General features: G+C 38.6%; 1 protein-coding gene across 4 annotated transcripts in view; it reads left to right on the forward strand.

Moving 5' to 3' along the window:
- The window catches only part of LYST (lysosomal trafficking regulator), a 342444-nt gene that overhangs the window by 115439 nt on the left and 200818 nt on the right, over positions 1-26187 (forward strand). For all 4 annotated transcript variants that reach the window (XM_075862446.1, XM_075862448.1, XM_075862447.1 and 1 more), the window contains exons 8-18: positions 2013-2163; positions 3250-3461; positions 5880-5946; positions 7699-7808; positions 9137-9530; positions 11231-11372; positions 12963-13136; positions 15281-15441; positions 15542-15732; positions 18565-18810; positions 22271-22444. In XM_075862446.1, coding sequence (XP_075718561.1) covers positions 2013-2163; positions 3250-3461; positions 5880-5946; positions 7699-7808; positions 9137-9530; positions 11231-11372; positions 12963-13136; positions 15281-15441; positions 15542-15732; positions 18565-18810; positions 22271-22444 — 2022 coding nt within the window. The remainder of the gene's footprint in view (positions 1-2012; positions 2164-3249; positions 3462-5879; positions 5947-7698; positions 7809-9136; positions 9531-11230; positions 11373-12962; positions 13137-15280; positions 15442-15541; positions 15733-18564; positions 18811-22270; positions 22445-26187) is intronic.

The following is a 26187-nucleotide window of genomic DNA, read 5'->3' on the forward strand; positions in this document are numbered from 1 at the left end:
GTGTGTTGACGTACCATAAAGAGAGAAGTATAATGCCTCCTTCACACAGGGTTTTGGTCTGGCATTTAAACTGCATGTAAAAATGGCAGCATTAAACATGGATTTTTTTCAATTAGTGTCATATTGTAAGTTATTTTTTTTTAAAGTTCTATTGAGTAGCTTTTGAATGTAAATGACAGAAAAAATGCCATAGCACTTACAATGAAAACGGCAAAAAACAATACGCTCTATATGCATCCAAAAATACGTACACAACGACGCCACGGAAAACGTTGCGTTGTTAGTAGAATTGGCTTAAGGGTAGCCTCACACAACGTCTTTTTGGAAAAATGCCAAATTTTTTGTGCCGTTTTTCTTGGCGTTTGTAGTGCGTCTAATATTTTCCTATTGACTTTAGTCATCTGGTTGCAACTTTTTTTGCCAAGATAACTCCGATCCCAGCAAATAGAAAGAGGGGCCGGCCCCTGCCATCATCCTGTCGGCCCACTAATGACACGATCGTGGGGTACTGATGGTTGCCATAGGTTTTGCAATGTATTGTACCAGCGATCAAACGCTTGTTCAAAAAATGGCACTGGCGGCAAGGAGTTAAAGGTGATGGGTTTTGTCATCCTTAACTTTTTTCTATTATACATTTATTAAAAATTGGATTTAGTTTTAGCACTGCAGCTTCTATGTATCTACTATACATAGAAACGGCATAACGCTGATGTAAGCTGAATATGTCAGTCAGCTGGATTGATGTCTCGGCTAATAGAGGCTGCTGTGTGCCTCTAAAATAACAATGTAACCCTAATATCTATAACATCTAAGTTAGATTTACATAAAGTTACGTAAAAAAATTGCTTGAAAGGTTTAAGTTTTTCCGTCAGTGTATCCGTATGAGGGCTGCTTTTTGCGTGACAAGTTAGATTTTTACAACATTTTTGGGTACATAGAATGTATTGAAAATCTTTTATTACCTTTTTTGGGAGCGAATGGGATAGAAAAAAAGCAGCATTTCTGCCATTTGTTTTTGGGATTTTGTTTTTAAAGAATTGACATAGGTGCTATAAATGACGTTAACTTTATTCTGCTGGTCGTTACAAATTCCCTGCCCTCTCCCTGCTTACACTTTCTGCAGGTCTCTGGTAGATCATATAGACATTGAAACATCCAACTCAGCCAATCACAGAGCCTCTATGAATATCTGAGCAACTCCTTAAATGGAACCTGTCAGCAGGTTTGAGGTCATTAAACAGACATCATTCTGCTATTTTGTTTTCCAATACCTTTGTAGACGTGATCCTGTAGAAAATCATCTATTCTATTATTATATGTGAGAAAAATAAGTTTAGAATTCATCAACCGCTGTATATAAATCCAAGAGTTATCATGGTCTAGAGGTATGAGTAGTCCCGGTGAGCTGGCGTGTGACGTCAGCGCTGGTTCTGCTGAAAAGAATGTCAATCAACACAACATGGGCGTGATGACAGCGAACACACTGACTTCTCAACCCTCCAGCACCGCCCAGATGACAGACTGATGCTACTGACCGTAGATTTACATACAGCACATGACAAGTTAGAAGTTCTTTTTCTCACACAAAGTCTAAGTAGCATGTCTACAAAGGTATTTGCAAACACAACAGCAGCCTTGCCTAAAGACCTAAAATCTACTGATGGGTTCTCTTTAACTCTGCTCGGATGTTTACGTTCACTCCCACCCAGGGGCGTAGCTAAAGGCTCATGGACCCGGGTGCAAGAATTCAGCTTTGGCCCTCCTACCCCTCCCCAACACCACCATCACCAGACCCCTGCGCGCTCCTATGCCCAGCCACCTTGCCCAACAGCCCCCATACTATAATGCCCCCACACAGTATAATGCTCTCATGGCAGTCCCCACACAGTATGCCCCCCATAACTGCCCCATACCGTATAATCTGCCCCCATATCAGCCCCATATAGTATAATGCCCCCCATATCAGCCCCCACAGTATAATTGATTGAATTAATGTGGCTCTCTTCCGGTAGGTACAAAAGACTGAGGAGTTGATTTTACAGCATGGAAAAATTTCTGAAGAGCCAGATGAAAACCACAGTTGCAAGTTGAGCATTTTTGGAGAGGAAGAAGGATATGAAGCAGACAGTGAAAGTAATCCAGAAAATGCCTCTGAAGATGACGGTATTATTTATTTGACCTTTTAACCTGTTTGACCTGTATTATTAAGTACAGTAAAATAATAGTGTAGTACCGTGTTAGCCAGAAACAATATGCAATGTTAAATACTTTTGTGTCAAAAAAGACAAAAGTATAGAAGGTATGATACATTTATACCATCGTAAACTGCCTGAAGAAGGAGCCTGTGCGCTCTGAAAGATTGCATATAGAACTTTTATGGTTAGCCAATAAAGGTATCATACCTACTATACTTTTGTCTTTTTTGACACAAAAGTATTTAACATTGCACCTGTATTATTAAAAATTCTAAATGTTTTTGAACTTTATTTTTGGAAAACCTTTTCATGGCATCATATATGGAAATTTATTTGGGCAGAAAATACCTTTTGCTTAGTAGTTTGTGATCAGATTGCATTAAGAAACGGTTAATACAGAGCATATTAGCCCTGACAAATAGCTGGGGTGTTGAAAGTTATCCACGTTTTTGCTGTATAAGCATTAATTGTGTAGCAGTTACATTAGTATCTTCTATCCAAAGGACAATTTCACGTGAGCAAAATATGGGGGCATTTCTTCGGCAGTAATACAGCCACAAATTCCATATCCCTATGATTCCTGGTAAAACATGAAGTTACTCATGATTGGTGTGGGTCTTATTAGACCAACCCGTTGTACATTTTGAGACCCCCTCAATACTTGAGTGATATTTCTTACTACATTAGTATAAAATATTCATATAATGCTACAGTATTTTTCCGGTTTTGTTAGGCTATGTTCACGACGTGGTTTTCGTTAACAGAACCCACGATGCATAGCCGGATCCATCGTACAACAGATACCAGCGGTGCCCAACGGACCCCTTTAATTCACAATAGAGTATGTCGGGTAATGCCGAAGTGTTTGTTGTTTTGACAGGAAAAATAGTGATGCATGCAGTGCTATTTGTCTTGACAAATTTGATAGATTTTGATACAGGGGCTCCAAACTGAGCCTCCTATGCAGATGTGAACGTAACCTTACTTGTTAGATTGACTTGACACTTAACAATGTGTTTAATCTATTTTTACATATTTGTACTTCTGTTTGCAGAAACCAAAACGGAACTAGAAGATGTAGGAATCACAAATGATCAACTAGACATGTGCACCCGTGGAGAACTTTTGTATCCAGAAATCTGTTCTTTAGTGCTGAATTTACTTTCTGGATATCATGAAAACACAGCCTTAGTCAACAAAGTTTTCCATACCCTTTTGAAAATATTGAAGATGAGGAAAAAAAATATTTTGCTTCTAGTTCTGCAAGTAAGTTGTGTAGCAGTAATTTCGAAGAAAAAAAGAGAATGAGGAGTAAAATAATAAACATGGAAGATTCAATTTAAAGGGTAACTAAACATTCAAAACATTTCTGACATGTCATAGTGACATTTCAGAAGTTTTGATCGGTGAGGGTCTGAGCACTGAGACCCCCTCTGATCACTAAACAAAGCGGGAGAAGCGCTCGGGTGAACGCTGATCCGCTTAGTTTCTGATCGTCTTTTCTTGGAAAGCCGAGGAATTGGTGTATGGGCTCAATAGAAAGTCTATGAGCCCGCACAGCAATTACTTGGCTTTCCGAAAAAAGCCGATCAGAAATAAAGCGACTCATCGCTCACCTGAACGCTTTATCGTTTTACAGATCGGTGGGGGTCTCAGTGCTCACACCACCACCAATCAAATCTTATGACATGTCAAAAGTTTTACTTTAGTTACCCTTTTAAGGTTTGAATTTCAGTTTCTGTGTAAAATATAGATGAAAGGTTTTAAGGCGATTACACTTTTTTTTTTGTCCAAAACTGCATTATGGCGATTTCCTCGAAAGATCCTTTTAATTTCATTGCAGTAGGACTCAAACTAATGTCACAGTGTCTCAAATTGAATATGTTTTTATCAGTTATATCATGGCCATGATCCTTCATGATCTGCGTTTTATACGATGGTTGAAAAGATGACGCAGGGTAAAGGGTCTTAAAAGAACACAGGCACAGGTCCCAAGACATATGTCGCTCCCCACAAAAATAAGCGTATATACATATATTGATATTAAATAACACCATTATACCAGGACCAAATATTACCACCATACAGTGATTAAATATTACCTCCGTACTATTATTGGACAAAACAGACTGTACAATATTACCAATCATACCACTATACAAGGCCCAAATAATACCACCACACCATCACCACTACTACATAGTGACTGAATATTACCATACTGTTACTTAATAAAAAGCACTAAACAATGACCAATATTACCACCATACAGTGACCATATTAGGGGTAATAATACCCGTTTTACACAGGCACTCTGCAGACCATATAAGTGGATACAATACAGTTAAATCTATTGACTCACAGTTGACATTCTCTCTGATTATAGTCATTCACACTTCCCATCTTTTTCATATAGACCAGAATACTACTTCGAACCACGACTTGTGTCTGCAGAGTTTGCTGCCCAGACATCTATGGCTCATCACTTTTCCAGCGCTCTCCCTACCTTTTCCCAAGCTACACAAAATCCTTAACCTGCTACTACTCCCTATTCTCTACCTGTTGTTGACGCATTTGCCTCTATTACGGTACCTTCTGTGTTGCACAGTGCTTCTAAATATTGTACTACAGAAATAATGGTGTCATAACTATAGTCGCCCTCTAAAAAAAAATAGTGCCCCACAGACAGCGCTCCTGAAAACAATAGTGTATAATAGAAAGTGCCCCCAAAAATAGTGCCAAACTGTGCCCCACAATCTGCCCCAAACAGGGTGCCGCAGATAGTACTAGAGTACCACACAGTTAAAGTTCCCCCCTTTGTGTAGCACAAAGTAAGTGTCACCTTTTTTTACCCCACACTGTAATAGTACACCCTTTAGCCCACACTACGTAATAATGCTCCTTTTGTGCCTTAGATAGTAATTATACCCACCGTTGAGTCTCACGTTGTAATAATGCCCACAGTTGTGTCCCCTACAAGTTAATAATGCCCCCTTTGTGCCCCTAGACAGAAATAATTGGACTTGACCGTAATAATGCCCCCTTTCTGCCCACCGCACAGCAATAATGGCCCCTGTGTGCCCCCTAGAATGTAATAATGCCCCTAGAAAATAACAATAACACCTTGTGCCCCAAAACAGTAAAAACAACCTTTGTGCTCCTGCACAATAAAAATAGCCAACTTTGGGGATCCTAATAGGTGATAGTGCCTCCTTTTCCCCCCAGAAAATAATGAATCTTATATTCTCCTTTCCTCCTTTCTACTTCGAGTGGCTAAGGTCTTTTCTGACCTATGAAGTCAGGGGCCTGGCGCAGGTTGCGCAATGCAGTGACATCATTGCCCCGGGACAATGACGTCCTGTACATGGACCTGGTGTCTTGAGGTTACAGGCCTAAAGTGCTCTATGAAAGAGAGAATGGCAGGGTAAGAAGCCTATGGCTCCCTGCCTGTGTCATAGGTTTAGACATTGTATAAAGTTTTAAAGTCTCTCTTTCTTCAGGGCATGTGCTCTGAATTCCTGTTGCTTGTGGCTCCACTGGCTGACACAAGCTATGTCAATTTGCCATCAGTTTCTTAATCAAAAACTGGTATTAACTTAGACTAAATAAAATGTTAACCATGTGTGGATTCCAATGTACACGGTTTCAAAATAAAACAAATTTTAATCAATCTTCTATTTTTAGGGAACAACAAAATCCTTGCTAAATGGATTTCAGTTTCTTTTCGCAAGCACTGAGCCCAAGGTGCAAGGTTAGTAATGTGTTGCAATTTAATATTAAAGAGGCTCTGTCACCACATTATAAGTGCCTTATCTTCTACATAAACTGATGGGCGCTGTAATGTAGATTACAGCAGTGTTTTTTATTTAGATTTATGCTAATGACTTAATGCCCAACTCTGCGTTTTTTAGCTTTTGACCAAGTGGGCGTTGTAAAGAGAAGTGTATGATGCTGACCAATCAGCGTCATACACTTCTCTCCATTCATGTACTCAGCACATGTGCTGTCACTTACTCACACATTAACGTTACTGAAGTGTCTTGAGAGGGAATAGACATCGCTTCCAGCCAGGATGCGATGTCTGTTCACAATCCCGACACTTCGGTAACATTTGTGTGGGACTTAATGACCGCAAGATTCTAGCACATAACACATGCAATTTAATAAAAAATAATTAATCCAAAGGTGTCCTTAGCCTTAAATAATTATAGTATAGTATCATATCGATAAGATGGATCAAAAGATCCATCCAGTTCAGACTTTTTTTCCTGCATGTTGATCCAAAGGAAGGCAAAATCTCCATCAGGTAAAAGACCATTTATCTCATCTTAGGGAAAAATTCCTTCCTGACTACAATATGGCAATCAGACTAAATCCCTGGATTAACGATCCATCTACAGTAATCTAGTACTCATAACTTTTCATATTATTACTCTCAGGGCATTCCAAGTCCCTTTTGAAATCTTTCAATTAAATCACTGTGACAACTTCCGCTGGCAGCAAGTTCCATAGTCTCACTGCTCTTACAGATATTTTTGTGTAGAAATCTTTTTTCCTCTAGATGCTGAGGGTGCCCCTTGATATACTTAGTCTTGGGTATAAATAGATCAATAGAGAGATCTCTGTATTGACCTTTGATATATTTATACATAGTTTTTAGGTCACCCCCTCAGCCTTTTTTGTTTTTCTAAACTAAATAACCTTAATTTTGGTAATCTTTCTGGGTACTGTAGTCCACCTATTCTATTTATTACTTTAGTTGGCCAACTTTGAATTTTCTCAGACTCTGTGTCTTTCTTGTGCACGGGTGCCCAAAACTGTATTCGATATATGAGCGGTTTTACTAGTGATTTATAAAGTGGTAGAAAAATGTTCTCGTCATGTGCATCTCTGCCCCTCTTGATGTATCACATAATCTTATTTGCCTTGAGAGCAGCTTCCTGACACTGGTTGCTACAGTTAAATGGACACTTCACTCTGATCAAGCTTTGCATTATTTAATAGTATAACTGAATATAGGAAACTTTGTAATATACAGTGGTGCTCGAAAGTTTCCGAACCCTTCAGATATTTTTATATTTCTACATAAATTTGACCGAAAACTGTATCCGATTTTCACACAAGTCCTAGAAGTAGATAAAGAGAACCAAATGAAACAAATGAGTCAAAAATATTACACTTGGTCCTTTATTTATTGAGTAAAATGATCCAATATAACATAGCTGTGAGGGGCAAAAGTATGCGAACCTTTGCTTTCCGTATCCGGTGTGACCCCCTTGTGCAGCAATAACTGCATCTAAACGTTTCCGGTAAATGTTGATTAGTCCTGCAAATACCGTATATTCAAAGTGTGTTTTTTAGCCATTAATACATACATTTAATAAAAACGCCCTCAAAGACTTACTTAGCTTTTATTTATGACGTTTTTTGGCACCAAGTATATAACTTTGCAGTGTGAATAAGGCACAGCATTGTATGTTATTAACATGTTGCTTCCTTTCAGAATGTCATGAAGTATTGATCGACATTTTGGTAACATTGATGAGTCACAGCATCAGTTCAGATGAACTAGCTCTCTTCTTGCATTGTTTTCTTGAAAATACTTTTCCTAATGTAAGTGTTTTATCAATGTAAAAATTAACAGAATTCCTCTTTAACAACAATTTACCAGGGGTTTTCCAGGATATAATATTGATGGCCCATTCTTAGAGTAAGTAACAATAACACATTAGAGACCTTTAAAAAAAATATACCAAATATCACTGGTAAATATGTGATACTGTATATGATTAGCATTCTTAATAATAATAGTAATAATAATATAAGATGTATAGTTCATTTGAGTTTATACAATAAATACTAGTTCAAACAGCAGGTCTAGTGTAGATAATGGAGCAGGGAGAAGCTTTTCAAAGTAAATCCACGAAAATATAAACTTTACTGCTCTATAAACTTTACTGCACTATTGCACCTGTGTCACACAGGAAGGCTTCAAAATATTTGCCCTTTCGAAGTACATGTAGCAGATGTAATGTATGAGCAACCCCTGCAAGGTGTTCTAAGGCCAGTAGTTCTCGCTCTCGCTACTCTGGTTCATCGGCAGTGAAATGGAATAAATCTATACCAATGAAGTGCGTTAGTGTAATATTGCAGCACATTTTTAAGATGACTCGAGGATTTATTGCACTCACAACACGGATCATTAAAAAAACACTCATGTGCAGCACATCAATTAGTAACCCGACCTGGGCGAAGCTGGAATAGGGCAGAGCGCAGGGTTGGCTGCTACTTGGTGTGCTGCTCACAAGATTTCATTGATGAGACTTTTTTTTCTTAATCATACATGTTGTGAGTACAATAAATCATCCTTGCGTTTCTTTAAAGTGTGTTGCAATATTACTCTATCACATCTTATTGGCCTGAATAGGTAAATTCCATTTGACTGCTGGCGTCTAACTGCAGTGAACCGAGAGGGAGAACCACTGGCCTCAGAACGTCTTGCTGTATCTACTTCGAAGGGGCAAACGTATTGGAGCCTTCTCATGTGAAACAAATACAAGAGTGCCTAAGATCCTGATAATTTGAATTTAGTAACCAAATTGTTATACTGATTTCTTTTTTTTTTAATACTTTTTATTGACATCTGTACATTATTTGCGATATTCACTGTAATTGTACAAAAGGACAAGAAATCAGCATATGCATTGAAAAATGAATTTACATTCATGGATACAATTGATATAAATTAGCAGATACATCATATATGCACTTCAAAACAAAAAAGAATATCCCAAAAATGCTGATGTCACAATTAGAACATTTCTTGTGGTAACGTAACTGTGCAAGTATAAATAAAAGATAAAAGGGAAGCGAAAACCTTTTCCTACATAGATTGTTATATTGATTCTTGAGTGCATAAATAGTTTTTTTTACTGTTTTAGGAAATGCTTATAGAAGGAATACTCAAGATCACGGAGTCCAGCAATGGCATGATACCACTGAAACATCTGACCTTTCCTCTGCAACAGAACTTCATTGGAACAAGTAGTGTTGCACAGAAATCTCCTGGTTTTACCAGTGCAAAAATATCCGGATTCTGTCGAAGAACAAAAATATGGCAAAATAAAGATGTCCATTGTGATAATTTGCTTTCTCCGTGGCACATTGCACCTATTCACTTACCTTTGGTTGGCCAAAATTGTTGGCCGCATATGTCTGATGGATTCAGTCTTACGTTATGGTTGAAGCTTGAATGCAATCAAGAATTAGAAAGCTTGATGAGAGGAAAACAAACCAAGAAAAAAAATAAGTTTACTTTTCAAACACACAGTACAGGTATAATTCTGACCGTTTAAGAAAAAATATGTATTTCATTTTAAAAGCTTGTTTGTCCTGTGACCGTTTCAAACAACAGTTTAAAAGTAAAATAATATCCAAGGGTACTTTTTATTATGCATTGTACGGTATATAATGGCAACTTTTTCTAGCGGTCAATAAATTGATGAGGTTAAAGAGACTCTGTCACCACATTATAAGTGCCCGATCTCCTACATAAGGAGATCGGCGCTATAATGTAGGTGACAGCAGTGGTTTTTATTTAGAAAAATAATCTATTTTTACCACGTTCGGAGCGATTTTAGCTTTATGGTAATTTGTTTCTTAATGCCCAAGTGGACGTGTTTTTACTTTAGACCAAGTGGGCGTTGTACAGAGAGTCTATGACGCTGACCAATCAGAGTCATGCACTTCTCCCCATTCATTTAGTTAGCCAATAGTGACGCTGCGTTTTTTACTATGTGCTGTGTTATACTGACACATTAACGTTACTGAAGTGTTTAGACCGTAAGTAGACATTCCTTCCAGCCAGGACGGGATGTATATTCACAATCCCTGCACTTCGTTAACCTTTCTGTGGTACTTACAGCAGAGCTAAGCGTAATCTCACGAGATCTCGCTGTAAATGACAGGTTACAGCGAGATTACGCTTTGCTCTGCTGTAAGTACCAAACAAACATTAACGAAGTGCGGGGATTGTTAATAGACATCCCGTCCTGGCTGGAAGGAATGTCTACTCACTGTCTAAACACTTCCGTAACGTTAATATGTCAGTATAAGACAGCACATAGTGAACAATGCAGTGTCACTATGCTCGGAGTAAATGAATGACGAGAAGTGTATAATGCTGATTGGTCAGCGTCATACACTCCTCTGTACAACGCCCACTTGGTGTAAAGTAAAAACACGCCCACTTGGGCATTAAGAAACTAATTCGCACAAAGCTAAAATTGCTCCTAACGTGGTAAAAATAGATCGTTTTTCAAAATAAAAAGCACTGCTGTCACCTACATTATAGCGCCGATCTTCTTATGTAGGAGATAGGGCAATTATAATGTGGTGACAGAGCCTCTTTAATTAAAACGAACCATTTGCATTAAATACGGCAAGACTATCATTTTGGACTAGCAATATTTGCAATCATAGTAAAGGGGATGTCCCGTCAGGGCAACCCCACTTCTTAGGACCCGATGGTTATTGACTGATGCAGCTGCAGCTTATACATGGTCACGCTAAGTCATCTAAAGCAGGAGACATTGTAGCGGCTTCCCGCTCTAGCTAATAGATGTGAGGACCTCCCTCTATGACCTCCTTATGCCATAATAAGCCATATGGACAGGAGTCCTAATGGGACAGCCTCTTTAAATCTTGTGCATGGTTTCCTTGTGGCTTAAAAGTTCACAGGTACTTTAGAATGAAAAATTGTGTTACTCTCCCCTTTTTATTGCAACGGGGTTTTTGTCTCTCTTATGCTAAACATAGAGACTAGTTTTCTGAGATGTATGATGAATTGATGTGTTCTCCAGGGTAGTACAGTGAAAATAGCACCTAAGATATGTTATGTAATAAAGGCTTGCAATAGAATCCCCAAAACACTTCTGGAAAAGAATAATCAAGCGCTATTTTTTTACTGCTTGGCAGGTTCTGGCTAATTTATTTTTTTATTGTATTATTCTTTTATATTTGTCTTTTTTTTTCAGTAACCGACAAGAGTGCTGGAGCTGATTATTCCACTTGTGACAGAATTTTAGATGATGGCTGTATACATGTGCTTTCCCTGGGCTCTAAGGTGCTCATGATGCAGATCTGGTTCAATGTCTCAGCAAATCGTTTCACTTTTAGGTATTCTATTTTGCCCTATTAAAATATTTTTTCAATATTCTGCTTTCAATTAAAGCTGCAGTAAGATAAGTACAATTAAATATGCACAAGTTTAAAGGGAATTGATAGCAGATTCATTCCGCTCTAACCACAGGCAGCATGAAATACAAACAAGCTACCTCGTTACAAAGCATTCAGAGTAAAATCTATTTATTTGTAATTTTCTTATCGAACAACTGGTTTACTCTTCAGTAAAAAAATATTGTGTACACAAGAGACCAGATACGGGTTAGGTTTCTGATCTAAAGTTTTTTTTATAGTAAACATTTTAAATATAAATAGGCACAGGGGATATGTTAGTAGACATTCACTCGACACAATGGTGCATTCCTTAAAGCGTCATAACCGTAGTAATATCCCATAATATTTTACTAGTATTAGTTCAAATGTGCATTTTTTGGCGGAATCTATAGCGTAGTCGAAGATTCCGCCAAAGAAAAATGGAAACCTTAAGAGACGGAGACAAACGGAAACCATTAGCAACGGCAGGATTACCATTGAAATCAATGGTAATGCAAACCGAAAGCTATGGTTTTTGCTAGGGGAATCCATGAACGGAAACGAAACGGAAAGGTCTGATGGAACCCCGACGCAGATGTGAACTACATATTTATTTGTGAATATTTCAGCAGTAAAATATTATTGCTATAATTCAGTACTTTAATATTACAGTTAAAGTAGCAAGTATGTCCAGATTTAAATTTTCGCTTTCAAATACAAAAAAAAATAAAAATTATAAAAAAAATACCTTTTGGCACTGACTACATGAGGATAGGCTTTGTTCACATCTGCACTAAATCTTTCAGTTTTTTTGTTCCGCCATAGGAACAGAAGAACAAAAAATGGAAGCGGCAGATCCATTGAATCACGGACAGCATGCTGCAATATTTCTTCCAGCATTTGTCACCAGAACTAAGGGAGCCTCCGACGAAGATGTGAACAAAGCCTTGAGTCCATTAAAATGTGGCCAAACTATGCAAAATTTTTGAAGCGTACCTGTGAAATCATGTTTTATATAAAAACATAATATTAGTACGGACAAATATAACACTAGTACACTGTTGTCCATAGCGTCCAAACAGAATACGACAATCAATTATTCATTGCCAATTGTACAATGAAGGAAGTGATCTGATGCGTTACAATGGTAGGCATCAACGAAACTTTGTCTGCACTAGCGTTTATGCATGTGGTTATTTCTCAGACACTGGCAAATCAGCCGAGTACTGTTTAAGGAGAAATAAAGCAATATGGACAAAATTGCAGAGCTGCTTGTTTGGTAACCTGGACCCAGACCTCTTTGTGATCACAGGAGCCTGAAAAGTAAAAGTGCTTTATCCTGGCTAAAAAAAAGTAATGATAAACTTAGCCATTAAATGAACCTATTGTATACATATTTAGTTTAGGTTACATTATTCGGGACCATAAAGAATAAAACCGTATCCGAACTTAAACCCCAAACGAATGAACTCTCTTGGAATAGGTTAGTCTTATTATAGCTAAATAAGCCAATTAACTTTTTGGTAGATTGATTTTATTTATTTTGTATAGACTATGCTCAAGTACAAGTGATGAATATAAATGGACCCTCTTGGCACAAGTTGAAACACAAGAGAATATTTTACATCCTGGAAATTGGCAACATTTGGCTTTTACATGTAAAGAGGTTTTTGAAAGTAAGAACAAAGTGTGCAGTAAAATAATGCTCTGGCTCTCCGGACAGAGGTAAGTTGTTGTTTTGCTTGAATCGGTAATAATAGTGCCTACTTAACTTTCACATGTTGTCCTAATAACAGTGTGCATATGATTCTAGAGCGCAACTTTTCCACTATTTATGGTTTCAAATATATAAAAATGCATTGAAGCAACTTGAAATAGCATGTCTTCATAAGATCCGGTTGTATGTGAATACCATATGTTTTAGTCACTCTGACGGGCTAGAATTGTTTAGATCTGCGTCCAAAATGCAGCACTAGTGAGATTGTCCTTTTTATTAAATCATCGTTTTAGAGCTGCTTAAAGTTTTTGAAGGAGACACAGGGAATTTACTAACACTGGCGTTTCATTCACTAGTCTTAAACTGAAGTGCGCTAAATAGTCTTTTAAATAGCGCACGACTCTTAATAAATTTTGCGTATCTTTGGCGATCCGTCTGCCAGAAATTAAACTCTACTCGTGTAATAATTTGCACTAATTTCTGGGGTGAGTTGTGGTAAATATTTATTTTGCCACTTTTGAAATGTTGGGGAGTTAAATGTAGCAAATTATAGCATAAATATGGCATGTGCAATCATTTGCAACTTTTCTACGCCATAAAAGTGGCGGAAAACTCTTGATAAATTCCCCCCATAATGTATAGAAAGCCTTTTTGTTTTGGGTACATGAATCCATAGGAGTCTTGTTTAAAGGGGTTGTCCCACCACAAAAATGTATCACCTATCCAAAGGATAGAAGGATAGGTGATAAGTGTTTGATCGCTGGGGTTCCCACCACTGGGACCCCCACAGATCAAGAGAATGGTGGGTCCCGAATCCCTTTATGAACGGAGCCGCAGGTCACGCATGTGTCCTGGTGCTCCATTCATTCTCTATAAGACTTCCTGAGATAGCCGAGTACAGTGGGATTGAATGGAACGGCAGGGCACATGCGGGACCTGCCGCTCTGTTATAAAAGGATTCGGGACCCCCGTTCTCTTGATCAGTGGGGGTCCCAACGGTCAAACACTTATCACCTATCCTTTGGATAGGTGATAAAGGGGTTGTCCCACCACAACAACTTAAGTCAGTTCCTATTAATACAATCAAGCTTATTGTTTGTGTCTGGCACGCATATGCTTAGTTCTGCGTTTAGACCCTGGGTTAATATAATGTGTGAGTTATTTTTGGGGTTTCCAGACAATCCACTCATAGATTAAAGGAAATTAGGAGTACAGTACCTTTCAAGAGTCCTTTCATTGTCTTTAAAGGAGTTGTCTCATGAAGATGACCACTTTGCAAAAAAAAAAAGTCTGACTACTCTCACCCCCAGCGACAGACAGATTGTAACATGTCACCCCATCCTCTTCTCGCAAGAGCAGGCTATTTTGAGATGAGGAAGATGCCATTTCCTCTCCCTAAGATATATTACAATTTTTACAAAATTTTAAAAATCCACGGGAGACATCAATCGCAGCTAAAAATCTAATTTGGTTTAGCCACCAAAACTCGAGATCCCCATCTCTATATGTTAAAGGGGTTGTCCCAGAATCAAAACTTATCACGAAGTACACAGGAAAGGGGATCGTTTTCTTGATGCTGGGACCCCAACCGATTGTGAGAACTGGCTGTCTTGATCCACCTGTTCCTCCATACTTCTCAACCGCAGCACATCGCTGCTGTACTGCTACGGCTGGTGCAGTGAGAAGGATCTGGGTGTTCGGGACCGCCGTTCTTGCAATCGGTTGGTGTCCTAACGGTGGGTCCCCTAGCAATCAGACAATAGTCACCTATCCTGTGAATAGGTGATCGTTTTTGATTCTGAGACAGCCCCTTTAAGAGAGGCATCCCTGTATCTTTTCCTCCTGAATATTGTTCCTGTGGCGTGGACATTGCCATCTACTTTGTGCACCTGGCAGGGTGAGCTGACATTTCTACTTTTATTTATCCCTGTATTTTCGCTCAATAAGAGCATAAATGGCTCAGGCAGACACCTTGTTGCACTAATTTACGCTATTGGGTAATTACAGTATCTATGCTGACCACATACTCCACAAAACTGCCAATCTGTTTGATTTCTTGAATACCCATTGACAAAAAAAACTTTATATGTTAATGCTTTTTTTTATACTTTTTTTGTTTTTTCTTGTATGCTAAAACACAAAAACAAAACAGGACAACAGAGGTGACTCTCGAATATAATCCTCCCCGCAAAGGAAGCCTCTCCTCTGATAGCAACCGAACATTTTGTATGATTGGTCATCACATATCATCTCAAGAAGACAATATTCCTTTAGCAGGACAGCTGTGTTTAGGAAACTTGCTCCTCTTTAACGGTGAGATTAAATATTTAAACTAAAAAGCTACTTTTTTGTTGGTAATCATTTTCTGTTTGAAGGAGGTAATATAAATAATGATTTTTTTTTCTACATCAAGGTCCCATTCTTGGCATAGAAGAAGCATTCAATTTATATTGTCGAGGTCCAGATTTTACTTCATTAATGACTTGTAAACACGGCAATGTTGTTATTGATCATTGCAAGTACATATCAAAAGAAGTCCTGCAAAATGAAAAAATAAATGATTTTCTCATTAAAAACGATGGCATCGACCTATCTTCTTTAGCTGTAAGTATAGTTTCACAGCAAATAAAATATGTACATTACCTTTTTATTTTAACTCATGTTACATTGAGTGTGTTCGCTTTCAGTGGGTGCCAACCATTGTTACCTTTTCTTTGTGGAGACACTGCAGTGAAAATTTGAACCCTTACATTGTGGCTTCTTGGCTGATAACAGGGACTCCCAGCAGTGAGACGCATTTGAAATAAGCTGCTTCCAGGCGGACCCACAATCTAAAAATGTGTGAAAATGTATATGTACAGTACCATTAACGTAGATGTCCGCATAATATCCTGCGACTGTGTAAGGGAAGCATATAAAAGCTACAGGCACATATTCCTAGTAGCCAAAATGACCCCCTAAAATATGTTGTTTAGATTATAGGAACGCTAAAAGAATACAGCAGAGTTATAGCTATAAGCCTGCAGTATTCATGAGGGGAACACTCCCCTCGCCTGTACATGCCCCTCTCTGCGGTGATTGACCGGCTGCTGTGTATGCAAGTATACACAGCCGTCTGTCAATCACAGGTCTGAGGGGTGAGGGGAGCACTCCCCTCCATGAATACAGCGGACGCTATGAGTTTGGTGTATACTTTCAGCCATTGTATTAGCTAAATGGCACAATTTTTGTTTTTGCCTTTTTGTTTTCGAGAAGTTATAAAGCTGTAGCTGTATTATGCTACCCTTACATACGGCAAAATACTAAGCTGAGAGATAAACTTTAATGTCAGGTTAGTGCATCAATTACTAACCCGGTTACCATATAGGAACTCCTGAAGAACTAAAGGAACCTTGATGGAATGGGCAAAGTATTTCATATATGCATTTAGACTAATGTGGACCCAGTGTTATGTTGTGGCGGAGATTCGATGAACTGCGTAGCTTTCCACCAATGCCAAACGCAGCTGACTTATTCTGGTTATCCCATGATAAAGTTCTAAGAAACACTAGGAGTGCAGGGACGCCTAGTTGGGGAACACCGTGTTACATACTTACCAACAGATCTTCCTGTGACGCTGGCTCTGTTCACATCTGCAATATGGCTTCTATTCATAACGGAAGCCACGACGAAGTGCTGGATCTCTTATACAACAGATACCATGGTTGTCCAACGAACCCCATTTATTTGAGTGAACTTGACAAAATATAAAACTATTCTTCCTTATAAAATCGGTAGACAAACTGTGGTACAGTAGTTCCCATAACAGTATTTTGGCACATATTTATGACTCCAAACAACTTAGAGGTTGTACAAAGCAATAAAGTGCTCTTGTGCATGGAGCAAAAGAATGAATCCATTTTGAAAAATGTTAAATAAAAGCTAAGGGAGGTTTTACACGGGCAGATTTTCTTCCCGGTATCGAGCTCCATTTGACACCTTTCCGATCGACAATAACAGCATCTCAGTCGGCGACTATTTGATCTATTAATCCCTTAGCGACATCCGACGTACATTTACATCAGATGTCTGCTACCCCAACATGGCGCGGGCTCAGGTAGCATTTTTGTTTTAAACAGCTGATATCCGTCTGAGGCGGCCAAGATCGTAGATCACTCCAACCCAAACATTTAACCCCTCAGATAACGACCACAGCATCTAAACGGTTAGACAGAGGGTGGGGGCTCCCTCTGTCCCCCTATCGGCCCCCCACAACTAAATCGCAGGTTACCGAACACTTACCATGGCAGCCGGAGGCCTATTATAGGTTTCCAGGTCTGCCATCAGTTCACTAGTATTAATCCAAGGCTAAATAGTAGAGCACAGATATAGGCCATACACTGAAAAATGTATTGCAGTGTATTGCATTAACAATCGTATAGTAAAGTCCCCTAGCGGGACAAATAAGTAAAACAAAAGTTAAATAACCTTTTTATAAAAATATTGAAAAAATTGTAAAATAACTGAAAGTTAAAAAAATGAAAAACTTTTTCCATGTCTCACAAAAAAAATCATGTGAGCAATAAATAAAGTAAATCTAATATCGCCGCGTCTGTAAAAGTTATAACTAGTTAAATATCACATTATTTACCATGCTGGGTAAGTGCTGTAGGAATAAAATAAAAAAATCGCAGTTCAGGCATTTCTATTTTTTGGTCACCTCGCTTCCCCAATAAAGTGGAATGAAAAGTGATCAGAAAGTCTTCTACACCCCAAAATGGTACAAAGTTCACCCCCTTCAAAAAACAAGCCCCCACACCGCTCCATCAATGGAAAAATAAAAAAAACTATTGCTCTCAGAATACGGTGACACAAAACAAATTTGTTTTCTAAATTACTTAGTAAAAGTAGTACATCATGAAAAAAAAAAAAGATACATTTGGTATCGCCATAATTGTATTGACCCACAAAATAAAGTTAACTTTCAGTTTTTACAGCACGGTGAAAACGAAACCCGCAAAGGAGGATTCGCTGTTTTTTTCCTATTCCACCCCCAATGATTTTTTTCAGTTAGCCAGTACATTAAATCGTACTTTAATTGGTACCATTATAAACTGCAATTCGTCCTGCAAAAATTAAGCCCTCATACGTCTATGTCGACGGAAATATTAAAAAATGATGTCTCTTGGAACGTGACAATGGAAAAAACAAAAATGAAAAAATTGAAAATTGTCTATCTCTCAAGGGGGTTAACACGATCGCTCATCCCCGTACATTTTGCATCTTGTCGGCAGCACATCCCGTTTACACTGGTGCAATATGGGTGTAAATAAGTAGTAGCATGTAGTTGTGATAAGGGTAGAGTTAAAAGGTCTTCAGGATAAAAAAGTGCATTTGCCATGCAGCAACAAGTGAAAATATAATTCCATAGTAGCGTAATATTTCTTGTTGCCCTAGGAAAATCTAGCTGTTGTGTATGATATGCAAAATCCAACAACTTACACAATTTATGAACCGGTAATCAGGATGAAAGGAAGCTTGAAAACCGCCTCATCTCAAAGACCATTCAGTACAAAAGAAGTTACAAGCAAATCCTTGGATTCTCAGGCGCTGAAAATGTTATATCCATGTCATGAAAAAAACATTCACAGTGTTTTGCATGAGATAGGAGGAATCGGAGCAATTGTGTTTCTTTTTGCGAGGGTAAGTTGTATTTGCTTTCTCTTTTCAGAGTGTATTTTAGGTACATCTACTTTAAAAGGTTTAAAAATAATTAAGTACAGTATGTGAGCGTTCATGATTTGCCTTAAAGATGATGACTGTGGGCCTAATTCCCTTTCCTCGCCTTAATAGTACGGCATAGGGAGCCAGTAGTTCCTTCATGCCGTTCTGTTACGTAGTGGGAGAAAGCATATTTTTTTTTTTTAAACTTATTTTTTTCTTTCAGAATTTTCAATTATTTAAAAATATTTAAAAATATATACATAGCTAGCATTGCCGCATCAATAACGACCCATACAAAAAGTTAACACGTTACTTATCCTGCTTAGTGAACAGTGTAATAATAAAAAATGTAACAATTAACCCCTTCCCGCACCTTGACGTTCATGCACGTCGAGGTGAGCAGTAACTTCGCGCACCTCGACGTGCAGTTACGTCTGTGCTTTTACAGTTAACCGCCGCGCGGTGCTACACCGCAGCGGCGGTTAACTGTGCAGGGTGTCTGCCCTGCATTCCCTGTTGCTGATCAGCGGCCCATCGCCGCTGATTTCGGCAGTTAACCCCTTCGATGCGGCGGTCGATTCCGATCGCCACATCTAAGGATTTTAGCGGAGATCGGCAGCCCCCACGTAAAATCACGGGGGCTGGCGATGGTACCCATGGCAACCGGACGCCAGACAATGGCTTCCGGGCTGCCATGTACAGAAGCCTATGAGGACCAGCCGGTAGTGTAGTGTAATGTATTCCAGCAGCGATCAGAGCTGCAAGTCTAAGTGTCCCCTAGTGGGACAAGTAAAGAAAGTAAAAAAAAGAATAAAAATATTTAAAAAAAAGTGTAAAAATAAAAGTTATAAGTGACATAAACAAGAACTGCTTTTTTTCCTATAATAAGTCTTTTATTATAGGAAAAAAAAATGAACACGTAAAAAAAAGTACACATATTTTGTATCACCCCGTTCGTAACAACTCCATCTATAAAACGATAATATTATTTTTCCCGCATGGTGAACACCGCAAATAAAATAAACGAAAACCAATGCCAGAATCACTATTTTTTGGTCACTACCCCTCCCAAATTATACAATAAAAAGTGATCAAAAAGTCACATGTACGCCAAAATTGTACCAATACAAACTACATCCCGTCCCGCAAAAAACAAGTTTTGGCTCTCAGAATATGAGGACACAAAAAGTTGTTTATTTTATAAATAAGTTCTTTTATTGTGCAAACGCTGCAAAATGTAAAAATAACGATCTACATATGGTATCGCCGTAATCGTATCGACCCGCAGAATAAAGTATAATGGTCATTTATAGCCCAGGGTGAAAGCCGTAAAAAATAAAAAACATTGTCAGAATTGATGGTTTTTGGTCACCTTGCTTGAAGAAAAATGGAATAAAAAGTGATAAAAAAAAATCACATGTACCCCAAAATAGTACCAATGAAAACTACAGATTGTCCTGCAAAGAATAAGCCCTCACACGGCTCCGGTGGTGAGAAAATAAAAAAAAGTTTTGGCTCCCAGAATATAGCGATGCAAAATGTGCAGTGTTCCAAAAGCGGATAAGATCGGGCGCCATTTATCAGTGCGACACTGGCCACATATCTGCGGATTATTATGTATTTACCCCATTATTATACCCTCTTATTATGCCCTGATGTACTCTGCCCAGCCTACATGTACCCCCACATTATAAACTGAAATACCAGCAAAACGCCACAGCTACTACCAATCTAAATCTGTGCTCCAAAAGCCAAATGGCGCTCCCTCCCTTCTGAGCCCTACAGCGTGCCCAAACAGCCGTTTACGTCCACCGATATGGCATCGCTTTACCCGGGAGAACCCTATTAATATTTTATTTGTGGCACAAACTGGGCACAACATATAGTTCACTAAAATGTCACATCAGTCGAAAATTGTAATTTTCACTTTTCACCATCCGCTGCGCATGAAACCTTTCGCGCACCATTACTTAATAGCATGTCGTGGTGTGGGGGGTGATGTATGGAGCGTCTCACTCACTGTGCCATACGCTGCGGGTGTCAGCTGTGTATTACAGGTGACACCTGGGACTAACGGACAGAAACAGCGATAGCGCTGTTACATGAGCATGTAAAAATGACAATATACTGCAATACATTAGTATTGCAGTGTATTCTACCAGTGATCTAACGATCGCTTGTTCAAGTCTCCTAGGGGGACTAATAAAATATGTAAAAACAAAAGTAAATAGTTATTATTAGTGGAAAAAATTAAATAAATATTTAAAGTCCAAAAAAAACAACCTCTTCACATTAAAGTAATGTAAAAAAAATACACAACATTGGTATCGCTGCGTCCATAAAAGTGAGTACACTGCTAATAATTTTTTGTCCCCCACATGACCCCTTTAAACTGTGTGAAATGCTTTCTCAGCGCCTAAGCATGGTCTGGGGGGGGGGGGCTTTCAGGACCGTGTAGACACTGTAGCGGCCACCACGAGTCTAATTCCTCTGACAGAATATCTATTGCGTGTGAAAATTACTACCCTTTGACCCGTTGTCAGTTTGAGCGGAGGATGTGTTTGTGGTGTGCAAAAATGAAGGTGATATAGGCTGCAGTGCGGTTCTCACATGTAACTTTTAATGGCGATGTGCCTATATTTCAGGAAGCGGAGCATAAAGGAGACACCACACAACATGAGCTGTGGAAAGGGGCAGAGGCATCACTTATGTGGTTCCTATGTGCCGTTGAGTAAGTCAGGAGTGTTGTTGTGGTAATAGTAAAGTAGAGTAGTTCCTTGTGGCCTCCTTCTTAGTGACTGTGCCATGGGCAACCAGACAAAGAGCAGCAGACGGACAGCATGTCCTGTATCCGTGGCTATCACCGGGAATGGCAGACATGAAGTGAAAATAGAGGGATCAGTGGGCAGATAGCAATGGTGGAGCTCAAAAGGCAGACGTCGCTCCACAGCTCAATACAGGGTAGGAGCTTCACTTTTGTGCCAAAGTGTAAGGCTGGGACACTGGGTATAGTTCGCTGGGGCTCCTAGAGGATAATCCTAGCGGTCTTGAGAAGCAGAATACTCATTCACTGTTGTTGGTAGGCAAGGGGAATTGGGCTTTCTCCTCAAAAGGAGTTGGAGCTTAGGTACGATGTGGCTGCTCCGGTTGCTACTGCCCCAGAAAGTTAGATTTTTTTAAAATATTTTGTTTCATAGTAAAGTCCAGATGCACAGTTTTTTTCCCCCTAATTTTTTTGCTAGAATATCTTTTTCTGCTTAATAAAATATAATTTCAAGTTTATAGCTAACAATATTATACCCTGGTATCAATTGTCCGGTCTTTGAATTGTCTATTAAATTTGCCAATTTTTTTTTTCACGATAATTGTTGGTGTTTAATTTTTGCACAGTATTTTCGTATGTTAGTAATATACAGTATTTTAAAATTATTTTTTTTAGATTGTGGAGATCAGCAGCTGTGAAAAAACACAATCCTTAGGATTACGAATTATATTGTCTTTAATAAAATACAACCAGCAGAGAATACAGGAAAGTGAAAACTGTGATATATATCCCATGATACACCAAGTTTTAATACAACCGAAATGTATTATCGGATTTCATATGCTAAAGGTATGTATGATAAGTTAATTAATTTAAACCCTTTTGTGGCTTGGGCCGCTATATCCTTTATGACTAGACCAGATAGAAGTATTTAAGTTGTGCACTATATACAGTTCATCTCTTATTACAGTGCAGGTTAACAATCAGTGTAGGTAAACGGTGTTTTAGAACTCTAAGTTGCTTATCTTGCACTAATCCTTTATTATATCATGATATCATGTAGCATACCTTGGGGCAGTATTTTGATTTCTTGTTGTTGATACTGTAATCAGTTGACCGTTTGTTGGCAGAGACCACCCTAAAAGTTTCATTTGCATCTCATGAAAAATCTCCTTTTTAAAGCAATCCGCTGTTATCGCTGGTCAATTATTTGAATGGTCATTATTTGTTTTTTCTGGAATACAGTATATAACAGCCATTAGTGTTTTTTACTGTGTAGTACGTTCATACATTTTATAATAGCAGCAGCAGCTGCAAAAAAAAAATAGTAATGTTTTGGTGTGTAGAAAAATTAGGGATAAAGACCTATGCTTCAAATGTAATATTATCCCTCTAATTTCCTTGTATGGCCACATCTTCAATATGGCTTTCAGTTTTAGACTCCACGTTTCAAAAAGTATATAGTAGAGCTGGAGAGGGTTCAAAGGCGAACAACTAGATTGAGAAATTGGATGGGAGGTGTCTCTTACAATGAAAGGCTTGAAGAATTGGGCTTGTTCAGCTTGGGAAAAGGACGGACGCCTTAAAGGTGATTTAACATGTATAAGTATATATGTGGTCAAACCAAAGAACTAACACATGATTTATACTTTCCAAGGACCAGGGTTGTGTATGGAGGAAAGACGTTTCAGACATCAATATAGGAAAGGGTTCTTTACAGCTAGAGGAGTAAAACTATGGAATGCCCTACACCAAGAGGTAGTAATGGAGGATACTATGACAGCATTTAAAAAAGGGCTAGATGTTTATTTACTGACAAATGGCATTGTGGGTTATAATTAATCCAGCAATGAATGATGTATAATTGATCGAGAAGGGATGAACTTGAGTTCTTATTGCTTATTTATAGCGGGTCCACTCCTATACGCATTTTGAGAGCAATGTCTGTCTTAGGATCAGTAGGATATGTAACCTGCAGCAATGACTATTTGCGTCTAATATAAGCATACTTATACAAACATATTTATAACACAAGGTTGAAGTTTTAATGCGATTGCACTATAGTAGACATATTGGGACTAGGGTTTCCCGGTGCATCGAAATATCAATACTCCGATGCTGTAAGCGGCCCCACATCTTAGTAGTATAACACATGAATTTTGTTCGAGCCGGTCTGCGGCTGCAGCCATTGCCCGCTCCTGACAAGTGTTCATTCGCGGTCAGCATGATGTGATGCTGCCGGCGCTGCACTAATAAGTGCCAGTACTGAAGACAGAGAACATGGTGGGCGTTACTGCAAAACATCCCCATGTTCTGTCTTCAGTGCCGACGCTCATTGTTGCAGAACCGGCCGCATCACATCATGTTGACCGCGAGCGCACACTAGTTGTCAGGAGCGGGGCAATGGCTGTATTACACAGCCACAGCCCCGCTCTAACGGCAGAGATCAGAGAAACCTCGGATCGCCACCGCTATTCCCTTGAATACTGCGATCAAAGCTGACCGCAGCATTCAAGGGGAAAATGAGTAGAAGGTTTCCCCTTGGGTTGCGTTGCAGGTGGGCAGACAGCCCAAGGTCCAATGAAGGACCCCATGGCTGTCTAACCATGTTTCCTGTTATTAGGGCATACTTAGGTATGTCCTAACAATGGCCTGTGTACTATCAGTATACATGCTACTGTACTGACATATAGATATATGCCAGTACGTTAAAGTTTGAAAATAAAAAAGTAAAAAAAAATTATGCACACACGTACATTTGTTTTACAATAAACATTTTAAAATAAGTCTCAATAAATAAAATATACACATTTGATATAGTCACGACCGTAATAACCTGCACAACAAATTTATAGCGTCATTTATCATGTGTACGCTGTAAAAAAAAAAAAAAAAAAATGCTTTCTTTCACCTATTAATGTGAGGCACGAGGTATTATGAATTGTGAACCTCCATGTGCCTCACATTAATAATAACTTACCCGATCATGTACCTCACACATTAACCCAATGTTGTCCATTATGACTGAGAAACATGATGGGGTTAATTGCTATTAATGTTCGGCACATGACCGTTTAAAATTCATCACACAACGGGCCTCACATCAGAAAATTGAGAATGTTTTTTTAAAAATTATTATTGCTGGCAAAGTATTGTTTTGGTATCAAGAATCTCAATACTACACAAAGTTTCGCTATCAGTCCAAATTCTGGTATCGTGGCGACCCTAATTGGGACTGTTATTGTATTTTATTGGTAATATTTATTTTTTTCTAGTGAATATATGTATTATATAGTACTGTAACTCATGGCTAAAGTGTTTAGAGACTGGTACATATTTACTGATAGAAAAGAGCTCTTGTCATGTTAGAGCCGTGTATAGCACGATTACCTCTCGGGTGTATATGTGGTTGATTTGGAGGGACCCAAAGAGGTGTGGAAAAAGGTGAAATCTGATTAATCCAAAGGGTTTTTAATGTGGGGGTTTTAGGTGTATGCACGAAGGATGGCCTATCTGTAATCTGTTTATGTATTAAAACGTGGGCCGGCCTTAGGGGTGTGCGACATGTGCGGGTGCACAGGACACTGCAGCCTCCCAGCTTGTAGGGGGTGCCACTGTGCAGGCTGTTTGAACTCTATTTTCTCTGCTCCTCCTTACATAAATGGAGGAAGCAGAAAAGGAAGTTCTGCCCACAGCCCGTCCTGCACGAAGCCTGTGCAGCAAGGAGAGATGTAAGTTCCTTTCTGTTTACATATGTCTGTGTGTATATGTTCCAGTATGTGTGTGTCTATATGTGTATATATGTCTCTGTATATTTTTTTTCTGTGTGTGTGTGTGTGTGTGTGTGTGTGTGTGTAATATAAATATATATATATATATATATATAACGCTATAATATTATCTGTACTCACAGAGCTATCCCTGTGTGTTATCTGTGGTGTTACGTAGGACTGCAGGTAACATCTACATTATCTGTACTCTGTGTGTGTGTGTGTGTGTGTGTGTGTGTGTGTGTGTGTGTGTGTGTGTGTGTGTGTGTGTGTGTGTATATGTATATGTATATATATATATATATATATATATATATATATATATACATGCCGTGTGTGTGTGTGTTTATATATGTGTGTGTGTGTGTATATGTATATATATATATGTATATATATATATATATATACCTGTGCGTGTGTATATACATGTATACATGCCTCGTGTGTGTATACACATGTATACATGCCTCGTGTGTGTATACATGCCTCGTGTGTGTATACATGCCTCGTGTGTGTGAGTATATATGTGTGTGTGTGTGTGTGTATATATATATATATATATATATATATATATATATATATATATACATTATTAGAGTAGAGCCTCCAATTTTATTTCATATTATTACTTAATTACATTTATTGTCCTTCCATGCTCTGGTGTACACCACCTATTGATTCATAGAATTTGTAGGTATGGGGAAAGAAGGAAAAGTAGAGCACGGTGGGTCAAATGTCGCCTTCAATTAATTATATTGATACCGACTAGTGTAATAGGAGAAAGATTTTGCTGTGCAATGTCCCCTTTTATTGCCACATTTT

The sequence above is a fragment of the Rhinoderma darwinii genome, chromosome 4 (assembly GCF_050947455.1).
Source record: "Rhinoderma darwinii isolate aRhiDar2 chromosome 4, aRhiDar2.hap1, whole genome shotgun sequence".
Lineage (NCBI taxonomy): Eukaryota > Metazoa > Chordata > Amphibia > Anura > Rhinodermatidae > Rhinoderma > Rhinoderma darwinii.